General features: G+C 42.9%; 1 protein-coding gene across 3 annotated transcripts in view; it reads left to right on the top strand.

The window, feature by feature from the left end:
* Positions 1–25,445, top strand: part of LOC137317925 (coiled-coil domain-containing protein 127-like) — a 39,003-nt gene extending 13,558 nt beyond the window's left edge. For 2 of the 3 annotated variants that reach the window (XM_067980935.1, XM_067980927.1), the window contains 3 exons: positions 1,023–1,099; positions 17,614–17,770; positions 18,330–25,445. In XM_067980935.1, the coding sequence (XP_067837036.1) occupies positions 17,647–17,770; positions 18,330–19,000 (795 nt within the window). In that variant the 5' untranslated portion in view covers positions 1,023–1,099; positions 17,614–17,646 and the 3' untranslated portion in view covers positions 19,001–25,445. The remainder of the gene's footprint in view (positions 1–1,022; positions 1,100–17,613; positions 17,771–18,329) is intronic. The other variant, XM_067980939.1, reaches the window with a different exon arrangement.
* The last annotated feature ends 368 nt before the right edge of the window (positions 25,446–25,813 follow it).

Genomic DNA, 25,813 nt, shown 5'->3' on the forward strand with positions numbered 1-25,813 from the left:
TCCTTGTGGAACACCACTTCCCACCCTTTGCCAGTCTGAGTACCCTTAATCCCTGCTCTCTGTTTTCTGTTCTGTAGCCAGTTTGCTATCCATTCTGCTACTTGACCCCTGACTCCACATGCTGTGACCGTAGTCATGTGTCTACTATGTGGTACCTTATTGAAAGCCTTTTGAAAATCCAAGTATATCAAATCTACTGCAATACCCTTGTCTACTCATTCTGCTTTTACGTCAAAGAATTTAATAAGGTTGGACCATTCCATGACCTTCCCTTTTGAAATCTGTGCTGACTACTTTTTTATATTTTTCGGTTTCTAGATGTTTTCTGTCGGATCTTTCAGTAAAATTTCCATTATTTTTCATACCACTGATGTTAAGCTAACTGGTCTATAGTTCTCTGGACTTGTTCTGTCTCTTTTTAAATATAGGAATAACATTAGCTGTCTGCCAAGCTTCTGGCACTATTCCCTTTTCTAATGATTTTTTATATATTTCATCTTTATTAAATTTCGCCCGCCATGTGTCAGCCCATTTCACCAGTCTCCTGAAGTCTGTGACTACCCTCGCTGTTTACCACATTAATTATTTTTGGTGACAAAGGCCTCGGCAAAGAACAGACCTCACCTAGCGGAGAAATCACCATGAGTAAACATAGTTAAAATGTGCAGTGGAGCCACATTAAATTAATGTTAAAGGACTAAAGGCTACAAGTTCAGCTTTTGGAGCAGAGGTGGGAGACTTTTTTATATATATGTCAGATTGCCTATGTTATTTATGACTGGAGAGGCAACAAAATTGAGTGACAAAGGGAGGGCTGGTTGCAAAAACTTCTTGCGGAAATAAACTAGTATGGTCGATGCATAACCAGCCATGGAGTGTCTATTTTATTAGTCAGGGAAGTATAATATGCAAATACTTTAATTGCAGGTGTTTTTATTGCGTCTTTGCTCTGTGAAGAGTTTTAAAACTAAATGACAAGTTGGTTTATGATGAGGTTTTGTTTTTTGGTTTGCTGTACCCAGGTCTGAAGTTCAAAGACAAGGATCCTGACCAGAGAGCCTGGATAGTGAAGAGCCCAGCAAGGTTGGAGCTGTCTCAGGTAGTTAACCCTCAACAAGGGATCAGTAGGGGTGGGGAGGAGAGAGCGAGCTCAGATTTTGTAGTATGGTCCAGGTTTGCCAAGCCATTTTACCCAGCTCCTAAGTGACAGGGTAGCCTTGTGTGTCTTGCCTACTCAAGGGAAAGGTACAACAAGTGTAGGAATTCTATTCCACCAGGATTTGTGGACCCAAGCGATAGAGAGCCAAATAATACGATAAAACAGATTGGTAAACTAAACTACTGTTTTTATTTTATAAACAATAAAACACATAACCTGTTCCTTTTGAGAGTTCCGTATCAAGGCAGTGGAGTGATCAGTTCCTCGGTGCTTGAGGTTTTCCTTCTTGGACATCCTCCAAGATGGGGCTTCTGTCTTCCCCACCGACTGCAGTGGCGAGTGTCCAGATAAGGATTTTTTTCCATCTTTCTGATGCAGGCAGGCGTCAATTGATTGACGTGCCTGGTTGCAAAGTCGTTTTGCTACAATGGCAACAACCTGTCTATCAAGGCCAGACATTATGTCTCCAGAATCTGTAAGTTGCTTCGTGCCCAGTCTCAAAGTTTCAAATATTATGTTTATTTGGATTGCAATGTTCTGTTCATGTGGTTTCCAAGAAATGTTGATCTGCCAGACAATATTGCATATTTCCCTTTACAGGTCACTTGATCCATATTCTAGCTGAGGGCAGAGTAAAGTTTAAAATTCTGTGGATGATTGACAGCCTGATGCAGTTTTGAGAGATTCACATTTTAATTTCCTTTGTTTCAGTCAGAGAATTGAAGTCAAACTTCAATTCTGTAAACTGCTGTAATTGCTACTGCTTTATTAATAAATCTGGTCGATAGTTTGTAGCCTAAATCATGGTCAATAGTGTTAATCACTTTCCGAAGTCTGGGAGATCGAACAGAGGCTCTTGATATATCCAGTAAGCCTAAGTGATGAGTTTCTGTTCAACCCCCAAACTTGTTGCTTTACTCAGATATTGAGCATATACAGGCACCCTTCAGTTCTTCAACAATGCAAGCTCACCTAAGGGAGTGGCTTTTGGCCCTGAACATGAGGAAACTGAGTTTAAAAACCCAAAAACATAAGAAGTTGATGAGGTAGTGAGTTGTGGCCTGACATTCTGGTGTAGGCAGCAAGACATAAAAGTTAGCAACCAGCTTGTTGATCTTATTGGGGTGTGAGGTCAACTTACCCTTTGTGTCCTTAATAGGGTCCACAGTTCACTGTCACAACGTACCACTAATAGACTCCTCGGATAGTGCCCCCACTTATAATGTTTTGCCCTGGTGTTTTGAAGGAGCTATTCATCTCTCACTACGTAGCTGAAAATAAAGAGAGAAAGAAAGAACGAACTTGCATTTATATAGCGCCTTTCACAACCTCAGGGCATCCCAAAGCACTTTACAGCCAATGAAGTACTTTTGAAGTGTAATCCTTGTTGTAATGTAAAAAACATGGCTGCAAATTTGCACATTCCCCGGGGAGAACTCCGCTGCTCTTCATTGAATAGTGTCATGGGATCTTTTACGTCCCCCTGAGAGGGCAGATGGGGCCTCGTTTTAACGTCTGATCCGAAAGGCGGCACCTCCGACAGTGCAACGCTCCCTCAGTACAGCACTGAAATTTCAGCCTGGATTATGTGCTCAAGTCTCTGGAGTGGGTCTTGAACCGACAACCTTCTCTGGAAAGCCACCAAGGCAGAGCTCAGGCCATGTTATTGCCCTCTACTCCACCAAACCAGAGTGACCTGGAACAGAGTATATATAATGGAGTTAGAAGCCCAACATGAAAGACACTGATCCGAGAGCAATGAGTGGGCCCCAACACAGGCCAGAGTTGAACTGAAAAAAAGTTTGTAAACTGTCCCTTTTTGCTTATGTTTCTTGGTGTCCATGTTGTTGATGTTTGGCACATCACGTTTAACGATCTTTGCAAGGGGTACAGATTAATACTGTGGCTCCAGTGTTTACCTTGTCTGGGATATAGTGGGGGGGGGGGGTGCTGGACAAATGTGGGCTGAACTTCGAAACCCAGCTTCCAGGGAAGTTTTAAAAGGAAAAATGACATACTTGCATTTATATAGTGCCTTTCATGACCTCGGGGCATCCCAAAGCCAATGAAGTACTTTTTGAATGTAGGAAATGTGGCATCCAATTTGTGCACTGCAAGGTCCCAGCAATGTGATAAAGACCACGTAATCTGTTTTTAGTGATGTTGTTTGAGGGACAAATATTGGCCAGGACACCGGAGAGAACTCCCCTGCTCTTCTTGGAATAATGCCATGGGATCTTTTACATCCACCTGAGGGCAGATGGGGCCGCGGTTTAACATCTCATCCGAAAGACGGCACCTCTGACAGTGCAGCACTCCTTCAGTACTGCACTGAAATGTTAACCTAGATTATCGCTTCCACAAAATTCATCCATCTGTTTCTCTCATTGCTGCAGGAGTTCCTCAGGGCAGTGTCCTAGGCCCAACCATCTTCAGCTGCTTCATCAATGACCTTCCCTCCATCATAAGGTCAGAAATGGGGATGTTCGCTGATGACTGCAGTGTTCAGTTCCATTCGCAACCCCTCAAATAATGAAGCCGTCCGAGCCCGCATGCAGCAAGACCTGGACAACATCCAGGCTTGGGCTCATAAGTGGCAAGTAACATTCGCGCCAGACAAGTGCCAGGCAATGACCATCTCCAACAAGAGAGAGTCTAACCACCTCCCCTTGACATTCAACGGCATTACCATCGCCGAATCCCCCACCATCAACATCCTGGGGGTCACCATTGACCAGAAACTTAACTGGACCAGCCACATAAATACTGTGGCTACAAGAGCAGGTCAGAGGCTGGGTATTCTGCGGCGAGTGACTCACCTCCTGACTCCCCAAAGCCTTTCCACCATCTACAAGGCACAAGTCAGGAGTGTGATGGAATACTCTCCACTTGCCTGGATGAGTGAAGCTCCAACAACACTCAAGAAGCTCGACACCATCCAAGATAAAGCAGCCCACTTGATTGGCACCCCATCCACCACCCTAAACATTCACTCCCTTCACCACCGGCGCACTGTGGCTGCAGTGTGCACCATCCACAGGATGCACTGCAGCAACTCGCCAAGGCTTCTTCGACAGCACCTCCCAAACCCGTGACCTCTACCACCTAGAAGGACAAGAGCAGCAGGCACATGGGAACAACACCACCTGCACGTTCCCCTCCAAGTCACACACCATCCCGACTTGGAAATATATCGCCGTTCCTTCATTGTCGCTGGGTCAAAATCCTGGAACTCCCTTCCTAACAGCACTGTGGGAGAACCGTCACCACACGGACTGCAGCAGTTCAAGAAGGCGGCTCACCACCACCTTCTCGAGGGCAATTAGGGATGGGCAATAAATGCTGGCCTCGCCAGCGACGCCCACATCCCGTGAACGAATAAAAAAAAACAACATTCTCGATGAATTTTTACTTTCAGTTCTGTGTTCTGTCCTGACAATGATTCCACCCAAAACCTTAACTGGTTCTTCCTCTTTATAGATGCTGACTCACCTGCATTTTCTGCTTTTGTTTCATATTTCTCTCAGTTCTGGTATCATTTTTGTAAATCTTATTTTCACCCTCTCCAGTTCCTCTTATAGCCCTTTTATAATATGGAGACCAGCACTGTTCACAGTACCCTAAATGTGGTCTAACCAAGGTTGGATACAAGTTGAACATAACTTCCCTGCTTTTCAATCTGTCCCTCTAGAAATGAACCCCAGTGCTTTGTTTGCTTTTTTTTTAATGGTCTTATTAACCTGCATTGCTACTTTGTGATTTGTGTATCTGTACCCATAGATCCCTTTGTTCCTCTACCCCATTTACAGACCTCACCTAGCAGAGAAATCACCATGAGTAAACATAGTTAAAATGTGCAGTGGAGCCACATTAAATTAATGTTAGTGGACTAAAGCTACTAGTTCAGCTTTTGGAGCAGAGGTGGGAGACTTTTTTATATATGTCAGATTACCTATGTTATTTATGACTGGAGAGGCAACAAAATTGAGAATGACAAAGGGAGGGCTGGTTGCAAAATCTTGCAGAAATAAACCAGTATGGTTGATGCATAACAACCCAAGGAGTGTCTGGTTTATTAGTCCAAGAGCGGGAGGAGAGTCCGAGAGGTGAGCGCAGTGTAAAAGGAGAGAGCGAGAGGTGAGCGCAGTGTAAAAGGAGAGTCCCGAGAGCAGGAAGAGAGTCTGAGAGGTGAGCGCAGTGTAAATCTAAGGCAAGTCATGGCAGCAGAGTTCGCACCCGTGATATGCTCCTCCTGCACTATGTGGGAAGTCATGGACACTACAGGTGTCCCTGGCGACCATGTGTGCAGGAAGTGTGTCCAGCTGTAGCTACTGGCTAACCACATTTCGGAGCTGGAGCTGTGGGTGGATTCACTGTGGATCATCCGTGATGCTGAGACTATCGTGGATAACACTTTCAGTGAGGCGGTCACACCGCAGGTGAAGGTTATGCAGGCAGAAAGGAAATGGGTGACCGCCAGCCAGAGTAAAAGGACTAGGCAGGTAGAGTAGAAGTCCCCTGGGGCCATCTCCCCCTCAAACAGATATACCGCTTTGGATAATGTTGGGGGAGATGGCTTATCAGGGGAAAGCAGCAAGAGCCAAGTTCATGGCACCACGGGTGGCTCTGCTGCACAAGAGGGGAGGAATAAAAGTGACAGGGCTATATTGATAAGGGATTCAATTGTAAGGGGAACAGGTAGGCGTTTCTGCGGCCGCAAACGTGACTCCAGGATGGTGCCTCCCTGGTGCTAGGGTCAAGGACGTCACGCAGCGGCTGCAGGGCATTCTGGAGGGGGAGGGTGAACAGCCAGTAGTCGTGGTCCATATTGGTACCAACAACATAGGTTTAAAAAAAAAAGGGATGAGGTCCTGCAAGGTGAATTTAAGGAGTTAGGAGATAAATTAACCGGTTCTTCCTCTTTACAGATGCTGACTCACCTGCATTTTTTGCTTTTGTTTCATATTTCACGTATTTGCAACTTGTTTCACATTTCTTGCTACCCTGGGTAAATCTGTAATAAAATAAGTGTGCATTTTCTGTTTCCGGTTACATTTTTGCATTGATAATTGCAAATCTCACAGCAAATCCTATTTTTAATAATCAGTCCTACCATATTTGAGGATGTGCTTACATATTTTTAAAGGTTGAGATCTTTTGATGCTGGAATCAGAGAGCCCTGAAAACTAAAGCTGCAGGAGATGCCAGTTGTGACTCATTTCTGAGTGGGGGATATGCAGGCTTTTTTTGGGTCAACAGTCAACCATCCTACCCTCCTGTATCGGGATGCATTTACATTAAGTATAACATTGGTGCGAAGCAGTCCTGTGATATTTGAAATTAGAAAATTCCCCAATGATTTTTCTCCCGAGTCATTCACAGCAGTGCCCGGATTAATCTTTAATTTTGGGAAGCTCCAGGACAACCAGGGAGGTTTCACAACCTTAAGTGTAAATATACCCCAAGAGTAATGTATAGGGAGTCACAAATGTGTTTTTTATTCATTCTTGGGATATGGGCATCGCTAGCAAGGCCAGCATTTATTGCCCATCCCAAGTTGCCCTTGAGAAGGTGGTGGTGAGTCATCTTCTTGAACTGCTGTATTCTGTGTGGTGAAGGTACTCCCACAGTGCTGTTCGGTAGGGAGTTCCAAGATTTTGACCCAGAACAAAATGCAAAAACTCAGCTGCAAACAGAAGATAGACACTTATTATTACAGGTTTACCCACGGTAAAAAGACTTGCATTTATTTAGTGTCTTTCACAACCTTGGGTTGTCACAAAGTATTTTGTAGCTAATGAAGTACTTTTGAAGTGTAGTCACTGTTGTAATGTAGGAAGATGCATTAGCTGTTCTTGTTTTGTGTTTTAATTTGACTTCTCAAATGCAGTTACTTACAAACGTAGGATATTTCAGATTATAGCTGAGGTTTCTCAGTCTCAACAGAGAATCAAAACTATACATTCTTTTAGCAGTCCAGTTCTCAACTTGCTGCCGTAGGAAGTACTGGCTGTGATTCAATGTCGGTAGGTTATTGGATTGTACAGTTTATAAGGATTAAGGGCAGTTTGCAATTTTGGAGCTAAATGCAGCAGTGACCTTCTGTCACATGTGCTGTGATATTTTAGTGAGACATCTTTCTATTTTTTTTTAGTGTGCAGATTTGACAATCCAGGAATATTAGCTGTAATTTTTCCATTGCAGAATCTTGGGTTATTAAAAAAAATTAGTACCAAATAACTTCTTCAGGTAGTCATTGTGAGCGTAGGGGTCTATAAAGTTATCAGCAGTTACTGATGTGTTTTTTTTTCCCCCCTAGTTTAATGTTGCATGTTCCAAAGTAATTTAGCAGTATTGGAGGGGGAAAATGCAACAAATAAGGAGGGAAACAGCCAGTGGCAGTAGGATTGGAGGCACAGAAATATGCTGGTCTCTTGAGATTTGTACAAATCATAGAATGATACAGTAGGAGGCCATTTGGTCCATCGTGCCTGTGCCGGCTCTATGAAAGCTGTCCAATTAGTCCCACTCCCCTGCTCTTTCCCCATAGCCCTGCAGATTTTTCCCCTTCAAGTATTTATCCAGTATGCTTTTAAAAGTTATTATTGAATAACTCTCGTAATGCTGAAACCCTCATCCATGCCTTTGTTACCTCTAGACTGGACTATTCCAATGCTCTCCTGACTGGCTTCCCATTTTCCACCCTCCGTAAACTTGAGCTCATCCAAAATTCTGCTGCCGGTATCCTAACTCGCACGAAGTCCCGTTCTCCCATCACCCCATGCTTGCTGACCTACATTGGCCCCCAGTCTGAGAACACCTCGATTTTAAAATTCTCATTCTTGTTTTCAAATCCTTTCATGGCCTCGCCCCTCCCTATCTCTGTAACCTTCTCCAACCAGTTACCAACCCTTCTGCCACTGGAAACAGTTACTCCTTATTTACTCTGTCAAAACCTTTCACTATTTTGAACACCTAATCTCCCCTTAACCGTCTCTGCTCTAAGGAGAACAACCCCAGTTCCTCTAATTGCTCCACGTAACTGATGTCTTTCATCCCTGGTACCAATCTAGTAAAGCTCCCCTTCACCCTCCCTAAGGCCTTGTCATTCTTCCTAAAGTGTGGTGCCCAGAATTGGCCATAATACTCCAGCTTAACCAGTGTTTTATAAAGGTTTAGCATAACTTCCTCGCTTTTGTACACCATGACTATTTATAAAGCCAAGGATCCAGTATGCCTTTTTAACAGTACAAGTTGAGAAGGCTGTCACCTTAAAATATTTGTCTATGTACACCCCCAGGTTTCTTTGTTTCTGCACCCCCTTTAATATTATACCATTTAGTTTATATTGCCTCTCCTCATTCTTCCTACCAAATGAATCACTTCACACTTCTCTGCGTTAAATTTCATCTGCCATGTGGCTGCCCATTTCACCAGTCGGTGTATGTTCTCCTGAAATCTGTTATTATCCTCCACATTGTTTACTACATTTCTGAGTTTCGTGTCATCTGCAAACCTTGAAATTATGCCCTGTATACCCAAGTCCAGGTCGTTAATATATATCAAAAAGAGCAGTGGTTCCAACACCAACCCCTGGAGGACACCACTGTATACTTCCCTCCAGTCTGAAAAACAACCGTTCACCACTAATCTCTGCTTTCTGTCCCTTAGCCCATTTCGTATCCAAGCAACCACTGCCCCTTTAATCATGGGTTTCAATTTTGCTAACAAGTCTATTATATGGAACTTTATCAAACTCCTTTTGAAAGGCCACGTACACAACAGCAACCGCACTACCCTCATCAACCTTCTTCGTTACTTAATCAAAGAACTCAATCAAGTTAGTCAAACACTATTTTCCTTTAATGAATCCGTGCTGGCTTCCATTTATTAACCCATATTTTCCAATTGCCAGTTAATTTTGTCCCGGATTATTGTCACTAGAAGTTTCCCCACCACCGACATTAGGCTGACTGGCCTGTAATGTCCGGGTTTATCCCCCTCCTTTTTTTGAACCGGGGTCTAACATTTGCAATCCTCCAGTCCTCCGGCACCACTCCCATATCTAAGGAGGATTGGAAGATTGTGGCGAAAGCCTCTGCAATTTCCACCCTTACTTCCATCAGCAACCTAGGATGCATCTCATCCGGATGGGTGACTTTTCTACTTTGAACACTGCCAACCTTTTAAGTACCTCCTTTATTTAGTGTCTTTTTTATATTGAATTTTTTCCTACAAAATCAATTTGCACCATGTCTTTACACTAGTTTGACTAGGAATAGTATGTACAGGGAGGGAGTTTCAATATTTGGGCACATAGGCATGTACAGAACAACAGGGTGTTTCAATATGTGGGAGCATAGGCATGTACAGAACAACAGGGCGTTTCAGTATGTGGGAGCATAGGCATGTACAGAACAACAGGGCGTTTCAGTATGTGGGAGTATAGGCATGTACAGAACAACAGGGCGTTTCAGTATGTGGGAGTATAGGCATGTACAGAACAACAGGGTGTTTCAGTATGTGGGAGTATAGGCATGTACAGAACAACAGGGATAAAAACTGAAAATGCTGGAAACACTCAGCAGGTTAGGCAGCATCTGTGGAGAGAGAAACAGAGTTGACATTTTAGGTCGATGACCATTCATCAGAACATTAAGGAGGTTAGGGCAGGGCACTTAAAAAATCTCAATGCAATCAGGCAGTGTCAACACAGCTTTGTGAAAAGGAAATTGTGTTTGACTAATTCATTAGAGTTCCTTGAGGAAGAAACAAGCAACGTGAATAAAGAGGATCCTGTGGATGTGTTGTACTTTGATTTCCAGAAGGCTTTTGACAAGGTGCCACGTCAAAGGCTACTACACAAAATAAGAGCTGTAGGGGGTAACATATTAGCATGGAAAAAGGATTGGTTAGCTAACAGGCAACAGAGTAGGCATAAATGGGTCATTTTCAGGTTGGCAAGATGTAATGAGTGGAGTGCCACAGGGATCAGTGCTTGGGCCTCAACTATTTACAATCTATATCAATGACTTGGATGAAGGGACCGAATGGTTGCTAAATTTGCAGATGACACAAAGGTAGGTCGGAAAGTAAGTTGTGAAGAGGACATGAGTCTGCAAAGGGGCAAAAATTTGGCAGATGGAGTATAATGTGGGAAAATGTGAATTTGTCCACTTTGGCAGGAGGAATAGGAAAGCAGTATATTTAAATGGAGAGAGATTGCAGAACTCTGAGGTACAGAGGGATCTGTACAGAACAACAGGGTGTTTCAGTATGTGGGAGCATAGGCATGAATCACAAAAAGTTAGAATGCAGGTACAGCAAGTGATTAGGAAGGCGAATGGAATATTGTCATTTATTGCAAGGGGAATGGAATATAAAAGTAGAGATGTTTTGCTACAGTTGTACAGGGCATTGGTGAGACCACATTTAGAATACTGTGCAGTTTTGGTCTCTTTATTTAAGAAAGGACATAATTGCTTTGGAGGCGGTCCAAAAAGGTTCACTCAACTGATTCCTAGGATGAGGGGGTTATCTTATGAGGAAAGGTTGGACAAGTTGGGCCTGTATACATTGGAGTTTAGAAGAATGAGAGGTGATCTCATTGAAACATATAAGATCCTGAGTGGACTAGAAGGGCTAGATGCTAAGAGGATGATTCCTCTTGTGGGAGAGACTAGTACCAGGGACCACAGTTTAAAAATAAGGGATCTCCCATTTAAGACTGAAATGAGGAGAAATTTTTTCTGAGGATCGTGAGTCTGTAGAACTCCCTTCCCCAGAGAGCGGTGGAGGCAGGGTCATTGAATATTTTTAAAGCTGAGTTACATAGATTCCTGATTAACAAGGGAGTCAAAGGTTATAGTAGGTAGACGGGAAAGTAGGGTTGAGGTCGCAATCAGATCAGCCATGATCTTATCAAATGGCAGAGCAGGTTCGGGGGGCTGAATGGCCTACACCTGCTCTTAATTTGTATGTTCGTATGAGCAGCTTGTAAGCAAGTGCGGAGCCAGCGATCAGGGGGAACAGGAAAAAAACAAAAGAGGTCTGTGATAGGGTGTAGGGCAGGAGTAATTAAATGACAAAAGTGATGATGGTGCAAGGGAAAAGGAAGTGATAATGAGACATGTACAGAAACAAGAGATGGGTCCAGAGAAGGTTTTTTTTTAAATTCGTTCATGGGATGTGGGCGTCGCTAGCAAGACCAACATTTATTGCCCATCACTAATTGCCCTTGAGAAGGTGGTGGTGAGCCGCTGCCTTGAACCGCTGCAGTCCGTGTGGTGAATATTCTTCCACAGTGCTGTTAGGTAGGGAGTTCCAGGATTTTGACCTACCGCCGATGAAGGAACGGCGATATATTTCCAACTCGGGGTGATGTGTGACTTGGAGGGGAACATGAAGGTGGTGTTGTTCCCATGTGCCTGCCTGCCTTTGTCCTTCCAGGTGGTAGAGGTTGCGGGTTTGGGAGGTGCTGTTGAAGAAGCCTTGGCGAGTTGCTGCAGCGCATCCTGTGGATGGTACACACTGCAGCCGCAGTGCGCCAGTGGTAAAGGGAGTGAATGTTTAGGGTGGTGGATGGGGTGCCAATCAAGCGGGCTGCTTTGTCCTGGATGGTGTCGAGCTTCTTGCTTTTGTTGGAGCTGCACTCATCCAGGCAAGTGGAGAGTATGCCATCACACTCCTGACTGGTGCCTTGTAGATGGTGGAAAGGCTTTGGGGAGTCAGGAGGTGAGTCACTCGCTGCAGAATACCCAGCCTCTGACCTGCTCTTGTAGCCACAATATGTATGCGGCTAGTCCAGTTAAGTTTCTGGTCAATGGTGACCCCCAGGATGTTGATGGTGGGGGATTTGGCGATGGTAATGCCGTTGAATGTCAAGGGCAGGTGGTTAGACTCTCTCTTGTTGGAGATGGTCATTACTTGGCAATGACCATGTAAATGGTTACAGCAGAATAGCAGAGGGGAAGGGAAGCATGGAAAATCTGACAAAGGAGAAGGCTCCCATGGCCTGGGAATGTGTCGGAAGAAAGGCAGGTAGACTCAGTGGAGCAGACTACCCCGCCTGGTCTGTCCTGATAGGGGACCCCCACCCTAAGCACTAGCCCACACCTCCTCCACTCCCAGTGGCTCTGGTGCAGCCATTCTTCATTACCAGCACCTGCTATCCGAGAGAAAATGAGAGCGGTGGTTAAGATCTAAAGTTTTTAACCTCACTGTTAAGGCCAGAAGGCCTAGTAGAAATGTACGGTACTGTTCCTCGAGCTTGCGTTGAGCTTCATTGGAACAGTGTAGGTCAGAGTGGGGTGATGAATTGAAGTGGCAAGCAACCAGAAGCTCAGGGTCACACTAGTGGACTGAATGGATGTGATCGTCAAAGCAAACACCCAATCTGCGTTTGGCCTCTCCATCTATGACTCTATTGCTGGAATATGGGATTAGAGTAGACAGGGCTCATGGCCGGCGCGGACACAATGGGCCGAAGGGCCTCTATCCGTGCTGTAACTCTATGACTCTATGTGTGCAGCAAATACAGTATACTAAGTTGGAAGAAGTACAAGTAAATCGCTGTTTCATCTGGGATGAGTGTTTGGGGCCCGAATGGTGGGAAAGGAGGAGATGAAAGGGCAGTATGTAGGAGCGTAGGCATATACAGAACAATATGGTGTTTCAATATGTACACTATTTGAAATTCATTCTGTCTGGGGAACGGTGCAGTCTTTCTGCCTTCTTGTATTCTTATATGTTGACAAATTAACAAAAATGATTGAAGAAGTTGGTAAGTATATGGAGAAGTACTTTCAGTGCAAGATACAACTCTTCACTTTTCCTTATGTGGTTTGCATAGACTTGTTCTTAACATCATCAGCCTTGCTCAGTGGTACCACTCTCGGCTCTGAGTCAGAAGGTTGTGGGTTCCACGCCAAAGACTTGAGCACGTAATCCAGGCTGACGCTTCAGTGCAGTACTGAGAGATGCTGCGCTGTTGGAAGAGCTGTATTTCAGATGAGACATTAAACCTAGTCTGCCCTCTCGGTGGACGTAAAAATTCCATGACACTGTTTTGAAGAAGAGCAGGGAAGTTCTCCCTGGTGTCAACTAACATCACTAAACCAGATTATTTGGTCATTATTTCATTGCTGTTTGTGGACCCTTGCTATGTGCAAATTGGCTGCCGCATTTCCTACATTACAACAGTGACTCTACTTCAAAAGTACTTCATTGGCTGTAAAGCACTTTGGGACGTCTTGAGGTCGTGAAAAGCGCTATATAACTGCAAGTATTTCTGTACCCATGTGCTGTAATTTTGCATAAAAGTTCATGGAGGTTGGTTAAAAATGTCAGTTTCTCAGCCGCTCTGACCGATAAACAAACTTGGCACAACAAGCCACTAGCCCCTCGATATAAAAGAGGCCGAGTATGCTTGCTAACTGTGTAAATGTTGCATCCACGCACTCATTCTCAGCCTGCATGCCCTTTCTTAGATATTTAAAGTTTTGCAAGTACAAATTACTTTGCCTAAAGATCAGAATGTCCTTGAAATGGAGCCAGGATGTAGATATTTAGTCAGGACAGCTTGATAAGAGACACGTCATTAGAGGCATCCAGCAGACAGCTATGTTACAAAGCTTGTAAACCCAAGTTCATTTCTACACATCATCAACTTTCAGCGGTGAGGGCATTTGCTGGCTTTTGAAAGAGTTCAAATATCATATGTAATTTCTTCCTGTAACGTCCATGTGACCTAATAACAAGCTCTGAATTATTTTAGCCTAGCAAGTATTTCTTAATATAGAGAAAAACTGTTTGCATAAGGACTTCATTTCCAGTTACTATGGGGCAGTATGATGCAGTAATCTAGATTTTATAGGTCATTGCAATTATTCTATAACAACTGTGTTTTCCAATACATACTAGCTGCATTTGGTTAATTAGGAATCCAGATGTGGCTAATTGCATTTCTAATTAGTAAATAAAAAATGGGTAATCGAGTTAGCCATTTGATCTTAATACTTATATTCACACGATGTATATAACGAGTCTATAACGAGGGGACATAGATTTAAGGTGAGAGGGGAGAGATACAAAAGGGTCCAGAGGGGCAATTTTTTCACTCAAAGGGTGGTGAGTGTCTGGAACAAGCTGCCAGAGGCAGTAGTAGAGGCGGGTACAATTTTGTCTTTTAAAAAGCATTTGGACAGTTACATGGGTAAGATGGGTATAGAGGGATATGGGCCAAGTGCAGGCAATTGGGACTAGCTTAGTGGTATAAACTGGGCGACATGGACATGTTGGGCCGAAGGGCCTGTTTCCATGTTGTAACTTCTATGATTCTATACATGCTTTAACTTTTTTGTGCGTTTGTTGGTAAAATGGTAATATGAAAAGGAGTGTGTGCGAATGTTTTATGATCATTGAGTGTTTTACTTCCTTGGTTACTGAATGATGGTAGATGTTTAATTAAATATACACATGTGAAGTACATTTACCTGAATTGCGTGAGTGTATGTATGGCATTTTCTATTAAATTTAGTGCATATGGCGAAAACGGTGTCGCTGTAGCCATACATGTGGCTAGTCAGCGATTTCTATTGGACAACACTGGTTTATAACTATATTTTAAAGCATGTCACTGTTTCTCCATGTATACACTGAGGTTAACAATAACAACTTGCATTGATGTAACACCTTTAACTTAGTAAAACGTCCCAAGGCGCTTCATGGGAGCAATTTTCAAATAAAATTTGACACCGAGCCACATAAGGAGATATTAGGACAGGTAACCAAAAGCTTGGTCAAAGAGGTATGTTTTAAGGAGCGGTTGAGAGGTTTCGAGAGCGAGGTGTAGAGGTTTAGGAAAGGAATTCCAGAGCCTAGGGCCTAGACAGCTGAAGACACGGCCGCCATCGTTGGAGCGATTAAAATCGGGGATGCGCAAGAGGCAAGAATTGGAGGAGCGCAGAGATCTAGGAGGGTTGTAGGGCTGGAGGAGGTTACAGAGATAAGGAGGAGCGAGGCCATGGAGGGATTTGCAAACAAGGATGAGAATTTTAAAATCGAGGTGTTCCCAGACTGGGAGCCAATGTAGGTCAGTGAGAACGGGTGAATGGGACTTGGTGCAACTTAGGATACGGGCAGCAGAGTTTTGGATAAGCTCAAGTTAATGGAGGGTGGAAGATGGGAGGCCAGCCAGGATCCCCTCTTTTACACTGGTGCTCAGACAGGAATGAAGCCCCCTGCACTGTCATGGAAACAGAAATAATATTGTGCTAACTTCAAGCACTGCTTCATTCACTGTGAGCTATATCATATTTACAAAATCAAACCTGTCATCACTTGACGGGAGGAGTTGCTACAATCTGGTGATGCTTTTTGCAGAGCAAGAGAAAATGATATAAGGGAGCTGTACACTCTGCCTTGAAGGGTTCAGATCTGTTTTTAAAAAAAAAGTACACAATAATTAGTAGTCTTCTGTTCAAAATCTTGCTTGTAAGTGGCATTTGCGTATTTTACATTGAAGTTCAAATTACGGGACTACTATTTTGGCCATCTACTTGTAAATTAGTGCAACTCCATACCCTATATGAAATGAACATCCTTACTACAGGGTATATGGGCCAGATCTTGCTGGAGCGGGGCATCTCGCAGGGTGCGCTGTTAGTTAGACTTTTTTCTGCACCCTTCAGCTCGAAAAATTTTTGCACGTAACTTGCTGGAAGTGCGAGCTGATAAGAGTGGCGAGGGCAACAGGACCTCTGGGACCTTGGTGAACAGCAGGACCAACCAACGTGATTTAAAGATTGAGGGAAAGAGAGGAAAGACGGAGAAGGAAGGTGAATTAGAGATAAATCAGATACAGAAAGAGAAATAGAGAGGGAAAGAAAGATTGGATTAAGAGAGAGGAAAAGTAAGAAATTTTTAAAATTTTTTTGATATTTAACATTTTTAAAATCTATCAACAATTGACTACATGCAGGAAAGAGATTGAACACTTTAAATTGTTCCCATTTTGGGCCAGAGAGGTTGATTGGCATTGCATTAATAATTATCACATCGTTAAAAAGGAACTTGCACTCTTAATTACGAGACTTAACTTTCTGTGGTGAGATTAATGGACAATTAATGTGCAAATCCAGCATGTTCTAAACAATAACGGGGAGGCTAAGGGCTAGATGCCGTTTGTGCGAAGCAAACGGCGGAGCGGCGTAAATCAACCAGCAAATTCTGAAGATTCACAACTCATGGCATATCTCTTAATCCCCTGAATTTGCTGGCCGATTTGCACATTGATTGCGTCGTTAACACACCATTATTTTTCCAGTAAGATCCGATCCTACGATGCTAAAATCCATGCATGAAATATTTTTCTAACGTAATAGTATTTATTTCAGTTGGCCGGAATATAACGTACTGGCGTGGTCCATTTTGATAGTGATCTGACGTTAAATCAACCAAATGAGCCACGTTTAGTTAAGTTTTCATCATTGTGCCTGTCCCAGTCAGGCTGCAAGAGAAAGAAAGAAAGAACTTTGCATTTATATAATGTCTTTCACAACCTCAGGACGTCCCAAAGCGATTTACAGCGACTAAAGAACTTTTGAAGTCCGTTTTTGCTCTCAGTATATGGATGATTTGGACTTGGATATAGGAAAACAACTTGCTGCTGACACAAAAATAGGTTTGGTAAACAGTAAAGAGGACTGTAAAGACTTCAGGAAGACATAGGTCAGCAAAATGGGCAGACAGATGGCAGATGCAATTTAATGTCGATAAGTGTGAGGCAATACATTTTGGCAGAAAAAAACAAGGAATGGAGTATACACTTAATTGGAAAGACATGAAAGGGTGTGGATGAAGAGAGATCCACGGGTTTAAATACATCATTCCTTGAAAGTGCAAGAGCGGGTAGATGAAGTGCTATTGGCCTTTTAATGGCTTTGGGTTTTATAAATAGAGGCATAGAGTAGAAGAGCACCGGTGAGATGCAGAGTAAAGCTCCCTTTATTACAGCTACATCAAGCACTCCCAGGTCAGGTACAGCATGAGTTACATAAGTATAATTTCTTTTTTTTGACAATATGGTGCTGGTTTTAACAGGAGGAGCAGACAATGCTACAAAATACAAATAGTCCATCAGCTTCTTCAAAATGCAACCTATTGACCAGGTTAAATTGTTGGTTGAGTTGGCTTCACCTTGATCACTTTTAGAATTAGGGAGCTACAATTCTGGATTTGATATGACTGTGTTATTGTGCTTTGAATCATACTTGTGATCAGGGAGTCACGAAGGTGGTTCCTGTCTCGAAAGTGTTTTTATTTTAAATATCATCCCACAGTGCTGCTTGTAAAGATATTTTAGCAAAAGTCACTGCACTTCTGTTAGTTGTAATATCCTGGATCGCTTGCTGGAGAATAATTTCCTTTTTGTGCTTCCTGCCACCTGTATCCAGATCTCATTGCTGTCGATCCCAGACTGCGACTCCATGAATAACCTCAATGAGCCGATGCAGAATTGGAATATCTTGCCCAATCGCAGAGGGGATGGAGGTGATGGAAGCAAATGGAATTATGCTTTACTGGTGCCTATGTTGGGTCTGGCCGCCTTCCGTAAGTGTTGTGAATTTACATTTACTTTACATGTTCTGGCTCTACCACTTTTTCTCAACATTGTAAAATGATACAGATGTGTAATGTACATCTGGAGTAAAAGAAAGATAATCTTTTTAGAGCAGGGGAGTTACCCCTAGTGTCCTGGCAAATACTTGTCCCTCATCCATCACTTTTTTAAAAAAAAGACAATCTGGTCATTATCACATTTCTATTTGTGGGACCTTGCTGTGCGCAAATTGACGGCCACATTTCCTACATTACAACAGTGACTACATTTCAAAAATACTTCATCGGCAGTAAAGCACTTTGGGATGTCCTGAGGTCATGAAAAATGCTATTTAAATGCAAGCCTTTTTTTTTCCCCGCTCCACCTGTCCCCACTGCCCCGTCCCTAATGATGTAGCTGTCGAATGATGCAATGTACGCAACTTGAAACTTATTTATTGATATTTGCTATCTAAAAGAGATGAATCTGGTCTATAGTTGAAAGTTTGCCTCCTGCAGTTTTTAAAAAAAACAAATTAGAATGAAAATTGTCTTCATTTTGTTTTTCAAGGTTGGATCTGGTCCAGAGAATCACAGAAAGAGATCGAGCAAGTAAAAGCAGCATGTAAGAACACAATAGACACTACAGAGAAAGATCTGAAATTGAAATACCAAGACGTCATTGTTCGGAATCGACGCTCGCTCGCACATTGTGAACTAGAGCAGGAGAAGCTCAAAAGTAAAGTACAAAGTTACCGCGAAGCCCTTTTGGCACAGAGCCGGCAACTAGTTGAAGAACGCAGACAGCTGGAGCAAGATCGTATAAATATCGAGGAGAAAAAACGTTCACTGCAGTATTCTGGGGCAGCAGGAGCTTTGTATCAGGATATGATGGAGAGAGAAGCAGTGTGGCAGAGCCAAGCCAGAGCACTAATAAAAGAATTTGAAAAATCCCTGGTCAACAGGCAAAATCTGTTTTGCAGTTACTTTAGACCACGACAAGAGCGACTGGAATTAGAGGAGAAGATGCTTAGCCAAGCTGTTATAAACCCAGTTGCTGAAGATTTGGGCATCAAAGCTGACTTGAAATATATCTTTAAACATGAAACGCACTGTGCGAATGTGCAAAACACGGACAAAGCACAAAACGGCAGATTAATGTGGGTGTATCTCGCGTATTGGGAGCTTCGAGCCGAACTGCAGAAATTTAAGAAAGTGGAAGCAGCCTTACTGGGGAAATAAGCCAACTAGAACGTTGGCGATTTTTTTTTATAAAAAGAGGTAGTCATTGGCACAGAAATTGCTGGAAAATAATGGTGAATTAACGTCGCCCTTATTAGTTCATTAAATATCCAGCAATTTATGGAGAAGAAGAGATATGACCTGAGTTCCGATTCTCCACAAATTACTGGATGATTTGCTGTTAGCCATGCAAAAAATGAAAAATTGCAACATCACCGTGCGCCTCTCCGTTGAAATTAATTGCATGTCATGAAATTACTGGATTTGCTCCGTAAATGCGAATTAATCTCACCGCTGCTTGTAATTCATGTCCTGAGGACCCTGTTAATGATGTGATTTATGGACTTGACATGAAACTCAACCTTGGAGGCCCTGAATGGGAACAAATGAAGCTGTGGTCCCTCACTTTAGCAGGTAGTGAATTATTCCTAGAAATTTAAAAAACTTTTTAAATCAGTCTTGGCAGTATTTTTGTGCCAGTCTTGCCATCCACACTCCTGTCAGTGTTGGAAGGCAAGAATTTTCAGGTGCAAAGCTGTTTTGACACTCATAAATGCAAATTAGATGGATTTCTTTCAGAAAATAATTTTGGTATACAGTATATGAGTAATTTGAGAGATGACGTGGCCAGTGTAGCATACTTGGGAGGAAAAAAGTGACATTGGACCTATAGTTCCCAAAGCTCTCCACCACTGGTGTTTTCCATGTGTCATTTCTGAGTCTGTTGTAGACTAATTGATAGAAATCGATTTTTGATTAGTCAACAACTGCATTATCGTTGTATCATGTGACTACCAAGATGGTAGAAGGTGAACTAGATGGACCTTGGTCTTTTTTCGTCTAGCAATTCCTATGTTCCTACGAAAGCAGTTCCACTGTTCCTGATAGTGAAGGATGGAGCTGCTGGTTCTATACTTCATGCATCAAGATGTTTGTGTATTTTGCACACCTACCCTGCCATTCACTCATTATTAACTTCTCAAAGACCAATACAACAATTCCCAAACACAACTGGGTTACAATGTGCTCTTCTGCTTATTCCTTTTAATTTTTTTCTTTCTTTTTCTTTCTGTCCCTTTTTTGTCTGTTAATCCACTCTTTCTTTCCCTTTCTTTATTTCTCGTTCTGTATCTAATTTGACTCTTCACCCTATTTCCTTCTCTGCCATTCACTTTGATTCTTTATCCTTTTCTTTCATTGGCTAAGGAGATAGACTATTGGACATGGGGTTCACGCGGTCTCAGATGCGATGTTGACATCGCTGCACCATTATCAATTCTCATTTCTAGCAATTTGCAGCGCAAATATAGTGCAATCTAAAGGGTGAGGTAAAGAATCCAATTCACGTCGCTCATCGCGCGATGCGCCATTCCAGCAATTTCTGGGCCATTGTGTCCTGCTGTAGACCCAGCTGGTGACTGTTGCACCATTCACTACTAAAGCAAACGTTCAGACGACTAAAGTAAAATCCACTGGAGCTTCAATTATCTATAAGGAAGGAATCTCCGTGGATAATGGGAATTGGCAGATAATCCACAAATCTCCTTTCAACGGATGTTTGACATGAACTTCGTGGATTTTCTATTTCATTTTAAATTGAAAGCTTTTTCTTTTTGTTTAAATACATTTTGGTGAGCCCCCCCCCCCCAATTCCCATTGGTCTCCCAACCCAAAGCCTCCCCAAACATGTTGGAGGAATAATCGAGAGTGCTGATAACTGGGATAACAGACACGGTATAAAGATCTCCATTTTCTGGTTGAGATTGTGTTTGTCATCCTGCTCAGTTACACTTCATGCTGAATTCTTTGGGCCATCTCTTCCAGAATAATACAAGTCAAATGCTCGGGTACAGTAATAAGGGGAAGAGCAAACATACAAATCAACAGTATAGGTAACTAAATCAAAGTGTGATCAATAAATCTGTAATCAATCAATTTAGAACAAGTGCCGATATATTAAACACTTCCATGGTCGATCTGTTGCTCAATTTACTCCCGATTACGCACTGCCTCACATCAAGGACAGAGGGAGTGTGAAGTGCACACAGAGTGGATTTGACTGAGTAACCCCAAGTGTGACATAATTCAGGAGTTCAGTAGGTGGGTCCATGAGTGTGTTTTTAAAAACATGATGCCGCACACAGGACTGTGGTGTGTTGGTTTAAATAAAGAAATGGAGAATCACGGTGAAGAGATAAATGCAGATTTGTAGGATTTTGGATATTGTGCAAGGGGGTTAAAATCAGCTAATTTTGGATTATGTGTATGGGATTTGGAATCAACTGATTTTGGATTACGTGTAAGGCATTGGAACTATCTGATTTTGGATTATGTACAAACGGCTTGGAATCAGCTGATTTTGTTGCGTCATTTTTTTTTAAGGGTTTTTAGGGAAAAACTGTTGTGCTTGTTTGAGTATTTCATTGTTATGCATATTTTTGGAGGAGTATATGTGTCATTTTTTCCCCATGAAATTTGAGTGCAGGAGAGCAGGGGTACAGCTTGGGACTGATGAAAACTGTCCTGAAAAATAAAACTCATCACCGTGCTCTCCCGCCCATATCTGTTGTATAAACAAAATCTCTTTTAAAAATAATTGTATTCCTCTTGTATCTGTCCCGAATTTCCTCCTTGTCATGTTCTCACTTGAAAAGAGAAGGTTGAGATATGATTGCTGTTCTTAGGATTCTAAAGCGACTAGATAATGTAGACCATGACAAGCTATTTCACCTTGTCCAGAAGCGTAGAACCAGAGGACATGGCCTGCGCTTGAAGGGGATAAATTCAAAACTAATCTGCGGAAACATTCAGTGAGTGAGTGGTAAATCTCTGGAGCAGATTCTCTAGGGAGATGGTGGAAGCAGTTAGTATTGATTCATTCAAATGCAAATTAGACTGACTTCTTTCAGAAAATAACATTTTGGGATACAGCATATGAATAATTTACGACATGACATGGTAAGTGTAGGAGGCTTTGGAAGAACTGGTGACTTTGGACCTATGGTTTCCAAAGCTGCCCACCACTGGGGGTTTCCTTATCATGTCTGGGTCTATTGTAAACCAATTGATAGAGATTGATTGCTATGATTAGTCAACAACCTCATTATTGTTGTATCATGCTACTACCAGGATGGTAGAAGGCGAACTAGGTGAACCTTGGTCATTTTTTGTCTAGCAATTCCTATGCTCCTATCTGTCCTGATTCATTTTTTCTGCCCGAACCCCCCAAATCAACTAAGTGGCCATTATTCATGTGTGAGCCTTAACAATGAGTGTCAGCAGGCTATTTGACTATGGAGAGCAATAGAGCCAAACCTGAGCCTCTTCTTGCCCAACATGCCCACATGTACGTTTTAGTGGAAGCCAGTAGATAACAATTGGGAGCTCGAACCATTTTTGTTTTCTCTCTCTCTCTGCTTCCTAGGACAGGGTGACTGAAGCCTATTGTAGTCACAGAATCTTATAGCACAGAAGGAGACCATTCGGCCCATCATGCCTGTGCCGGCTCTTTGAAAGATTGTCTCTACTGCTTCCCCAGCTGAGATTACAGACTGAGAATCAAACTTAGGGGCCATCTAGTCTTTGGCTTAATGTTACATTGGGCAGTGCCTTTACCCACTAGGCCAACATACTTGTGTAGATAGCCCAAGGACAGTTTGCACAGGGTGGTGGTGTGGGGTTTTGTAGGAGCACGGTTAGGGAGAAGCTCGGGGGAGGCAGGGATATCAAAAGAACAAAGGTTGGTAATGAAGAGAATTGCGTGCAGTGGGAGTGTGTGTCTGGGTCGATTGCTAGCCATCGTTTGAGAAAGGGTTCGGGCCGAATGACTGCAGGGCATGGGGGATGCCCACTGAAGCCCCGCACTGACACTCCCAACACTGGCCCCCAGGTTGAGCAGTAATGTTATAAGAACTGAAACTATAAAGATACACAATACTTTATGACCCGCATAGTGGGAGAAGCAGTGTTTTTTTGTTTGTGATATTGAGTAAGATGTGCCTGTTTTAATGTGCACCATTGAGTTTTTTTACAATTATGACGTGCCCTGTTTAACAGTCACTTCAAGTATGTTACAGAGCTGTTGTCAAAATGATGTAGAAAATAATGAATCTCCACATGCTGCAGATCAGGAAAGTAGGAAGACTGATTATTGACTTAATAATTTTAACGTAACCCGTCCAGCGGGAAAGTTGACGAGATTGGGTTGGCTGCCATCACTTGTGCATCGCGCACTTCCTTTGCCCAACTACTGGCGGCCATGCCTTCGGCCGTCTAGGTCCTAAGCTCTGAAATTTTCTCCCTAAACCTCTCCATCTCTCATTTAAGACACTCCTTAAAACCTACTTCTTCGACCAAGCTTTCGGTCATTTGTCCTAATGGCTCCATCTTTGATTCAGGTTCATTTTTTGTCTAAGTATGCTCCACTGAAGCACCTTGGAACTTTTACTATGTTAAAGGTGCTATATAAATGTAAGTTGTTGTATTTTACACTTAGCCTGATATTACTCTCCATTGACAATGACCGAGAGTAAAATCCGACGGGGTGTAAAATGGGCGCCGTTCAGATCACGTCAATCTGCCGCTGGGCGGGTTAAGTTAATATTACCTCCCCGAATTACAAAACAATGCAACTTGACAATTTCCACCAGTTCAAGCAGGTCCATTATTAAACATTAAAAACAAAGATGGTAAACAACAACAGTTTGCATTTATATAGTGCCTGTAACAGTAAAATGTCCCAAGGCTCTTCACAGGAGCGACTTTCAATCAAAATTTGATACCAAGCCACATAAGGAGATATTAGGACAGGTGACCAAAAGCTTGGTCAGAGGTAGGTTTTAAGCACTGTCTTAAAGGAGGAGAGGGAGATAAAGAGGCGGAGAGTTTTATGATGGGAATTCGAGCTAAGGGCCTAGGCAGGTGAAGGCACGGCTACCAATGGTGGAGCGACTAAAATGGAGGATGTGCAAGAGGCAAGAATTGGAGGAGTGCAGAGATCTCAGAAGGTTGTAGGGCTGGAGAGGATACAGAGATAGGCAGGGGCGAGGCCATGGAGGGATTTCAAAACAAGGATGAGAATTTTGAAATCGAGGCATTCCTGGACCAGAGGCCAATGTAGGTCAGTGAGCACAGGGGTGATTGGAGAACGGGACTTAGTGCGAGTTAGGACACTGGCAGCAGAGTTTTGGATGAGGTCAAGTTTATGTAGGGTGGAAGGTAGGGGGCCAGCCAGGAGAGCTGGAATAGTTGAATCTAGAGGAAACACAGGCATGGATAAGGGTTTCAGCAGCAGATGAGCTGAGGCAGGGGCGGAGATGGGTGATGTTACGGAGGTGGAATTAGGCAGTCTTGATGATGGAGCGGATATGTGGTTGGAAGCTCATCTCAGGGTCAAATAGGGTGCCAAGGTTGCGAACTGGGGAAGAAAGTAGGTCTAAAAGCTTTGTAATCGTCTCCTTTCTTGCAGCATTAGGTAAGGAGAACCCGAGAGAAAGGCACGGTGGTGTGCACAGTGACCCATGACTAAATGTTGTACAATTGTAGGAGTGCCTTCACCACAAGGAAAGTAACGATTCAAGAAGAGGCAATAAATGCTAGCTTTGCCAGCGATGCCCATATCCTGAGAATGAATATGTAAAAAATAAAACAGATTTTCCTCTTGTGCTGATGGTACAAACACAATGGAGATAAGATCAGCAATATTAAATTAGCTCGAAAGGAGCTCCTGCAAACCAAGTCAGGCGCTTTGACCATTCCCAACCCCCAGGGAGCAGTGAAATGGATTCCAGCTCTCAATTCTCCAACTGTCAATTTTGTTGTTAACAGATGCGCAGTTAGGGAAGAAATGGAGTGCTCTGTGTTCACAGGGAGCTTTACCCTCCAGCTCTCCTGTGCTGCACCTGCTCTGGGAGAGCATGATGCTGGTAAAATGTGGGTCCAGTACTGACCCACCTTATCAGCACAACGTTGAGAAAAGTTCTTAATTGATTTTTTGCTGTACATTGTTATGATGCAAAGAGTAAATTTATTTTTCTATAAAGTGGTGCAATAATAGAGTGCAAGTATAATGAGGACAGAGCTCTCTCAATATTGATCCTGGTGATTGCTGGGAACACAAAGGTTTGGAGAAATGGTAGTGGGGTGCCAATGAGATAGTCGAAGACTTACACGAAGACTGACCCCAACAGTCCTGATGGGAGGGTGTATTTGAAAAGTGTTAACTTTAGGCTGCATTTCCATTTTGTTTTTCCAGGTGGAGGTGTTAGAGATGCACTTTACTGTGAAAGTGGATGAGAGGTCCGTGGATTCACACCTTTATTCTGATTAGTCATGTAGTTAGTGCAGTACGTGTGGTATATCTGCTGGCTTAAAAGGAATGTGACGCACAGTTCATTAGTGTTGTATTGCACATTATGTTTAATAAAGATTTTACAATCTGAGCAAATGTCTGCTGGCACTTTGATCTTGGGGTGTATTTCGGATGAGACATTAAACCGAGGCCCCATCTGCTATCTCAGGTGGACGCAAAAGATTGCATGGTACTATATTGAAGAAGAGAAGGGGAGTTCTCCCCAGTGTCCTGGTCAATGTTTATCCCTCAACCAACATCACTAAAACAGATGATCTGGTCATTATCACATTGCTGTTCGTGGCACTTTGAGTGCAGATTGGCTGCCGCGTTTCCCTACATTACAACAGTGACTACACTTCAAAAGTGCTATAAAGCACTTTGGGACATCCTGAGTTCATGAAAGGTGCTATATAAATGCCAGTTTTTCTTTCTTATTTTGTTATTGGGAAGAATAACTAAAG

This window comes from Heptranchias perlo, chromosome 3 (genome assembly GCF_035084215.1).
Source record: "Heptranchias perlo isolate sHepPer1 chromosome 3, sHepPer1.hap1, whole genome shotgun sequence".
Taxonomy (NCBI): Eukaryota; Metazoa; Chordata; class Chondrichthyes; order Hexanchiformes; family Hexanchidae; genus Heptranchias; species Heptranchias perlo.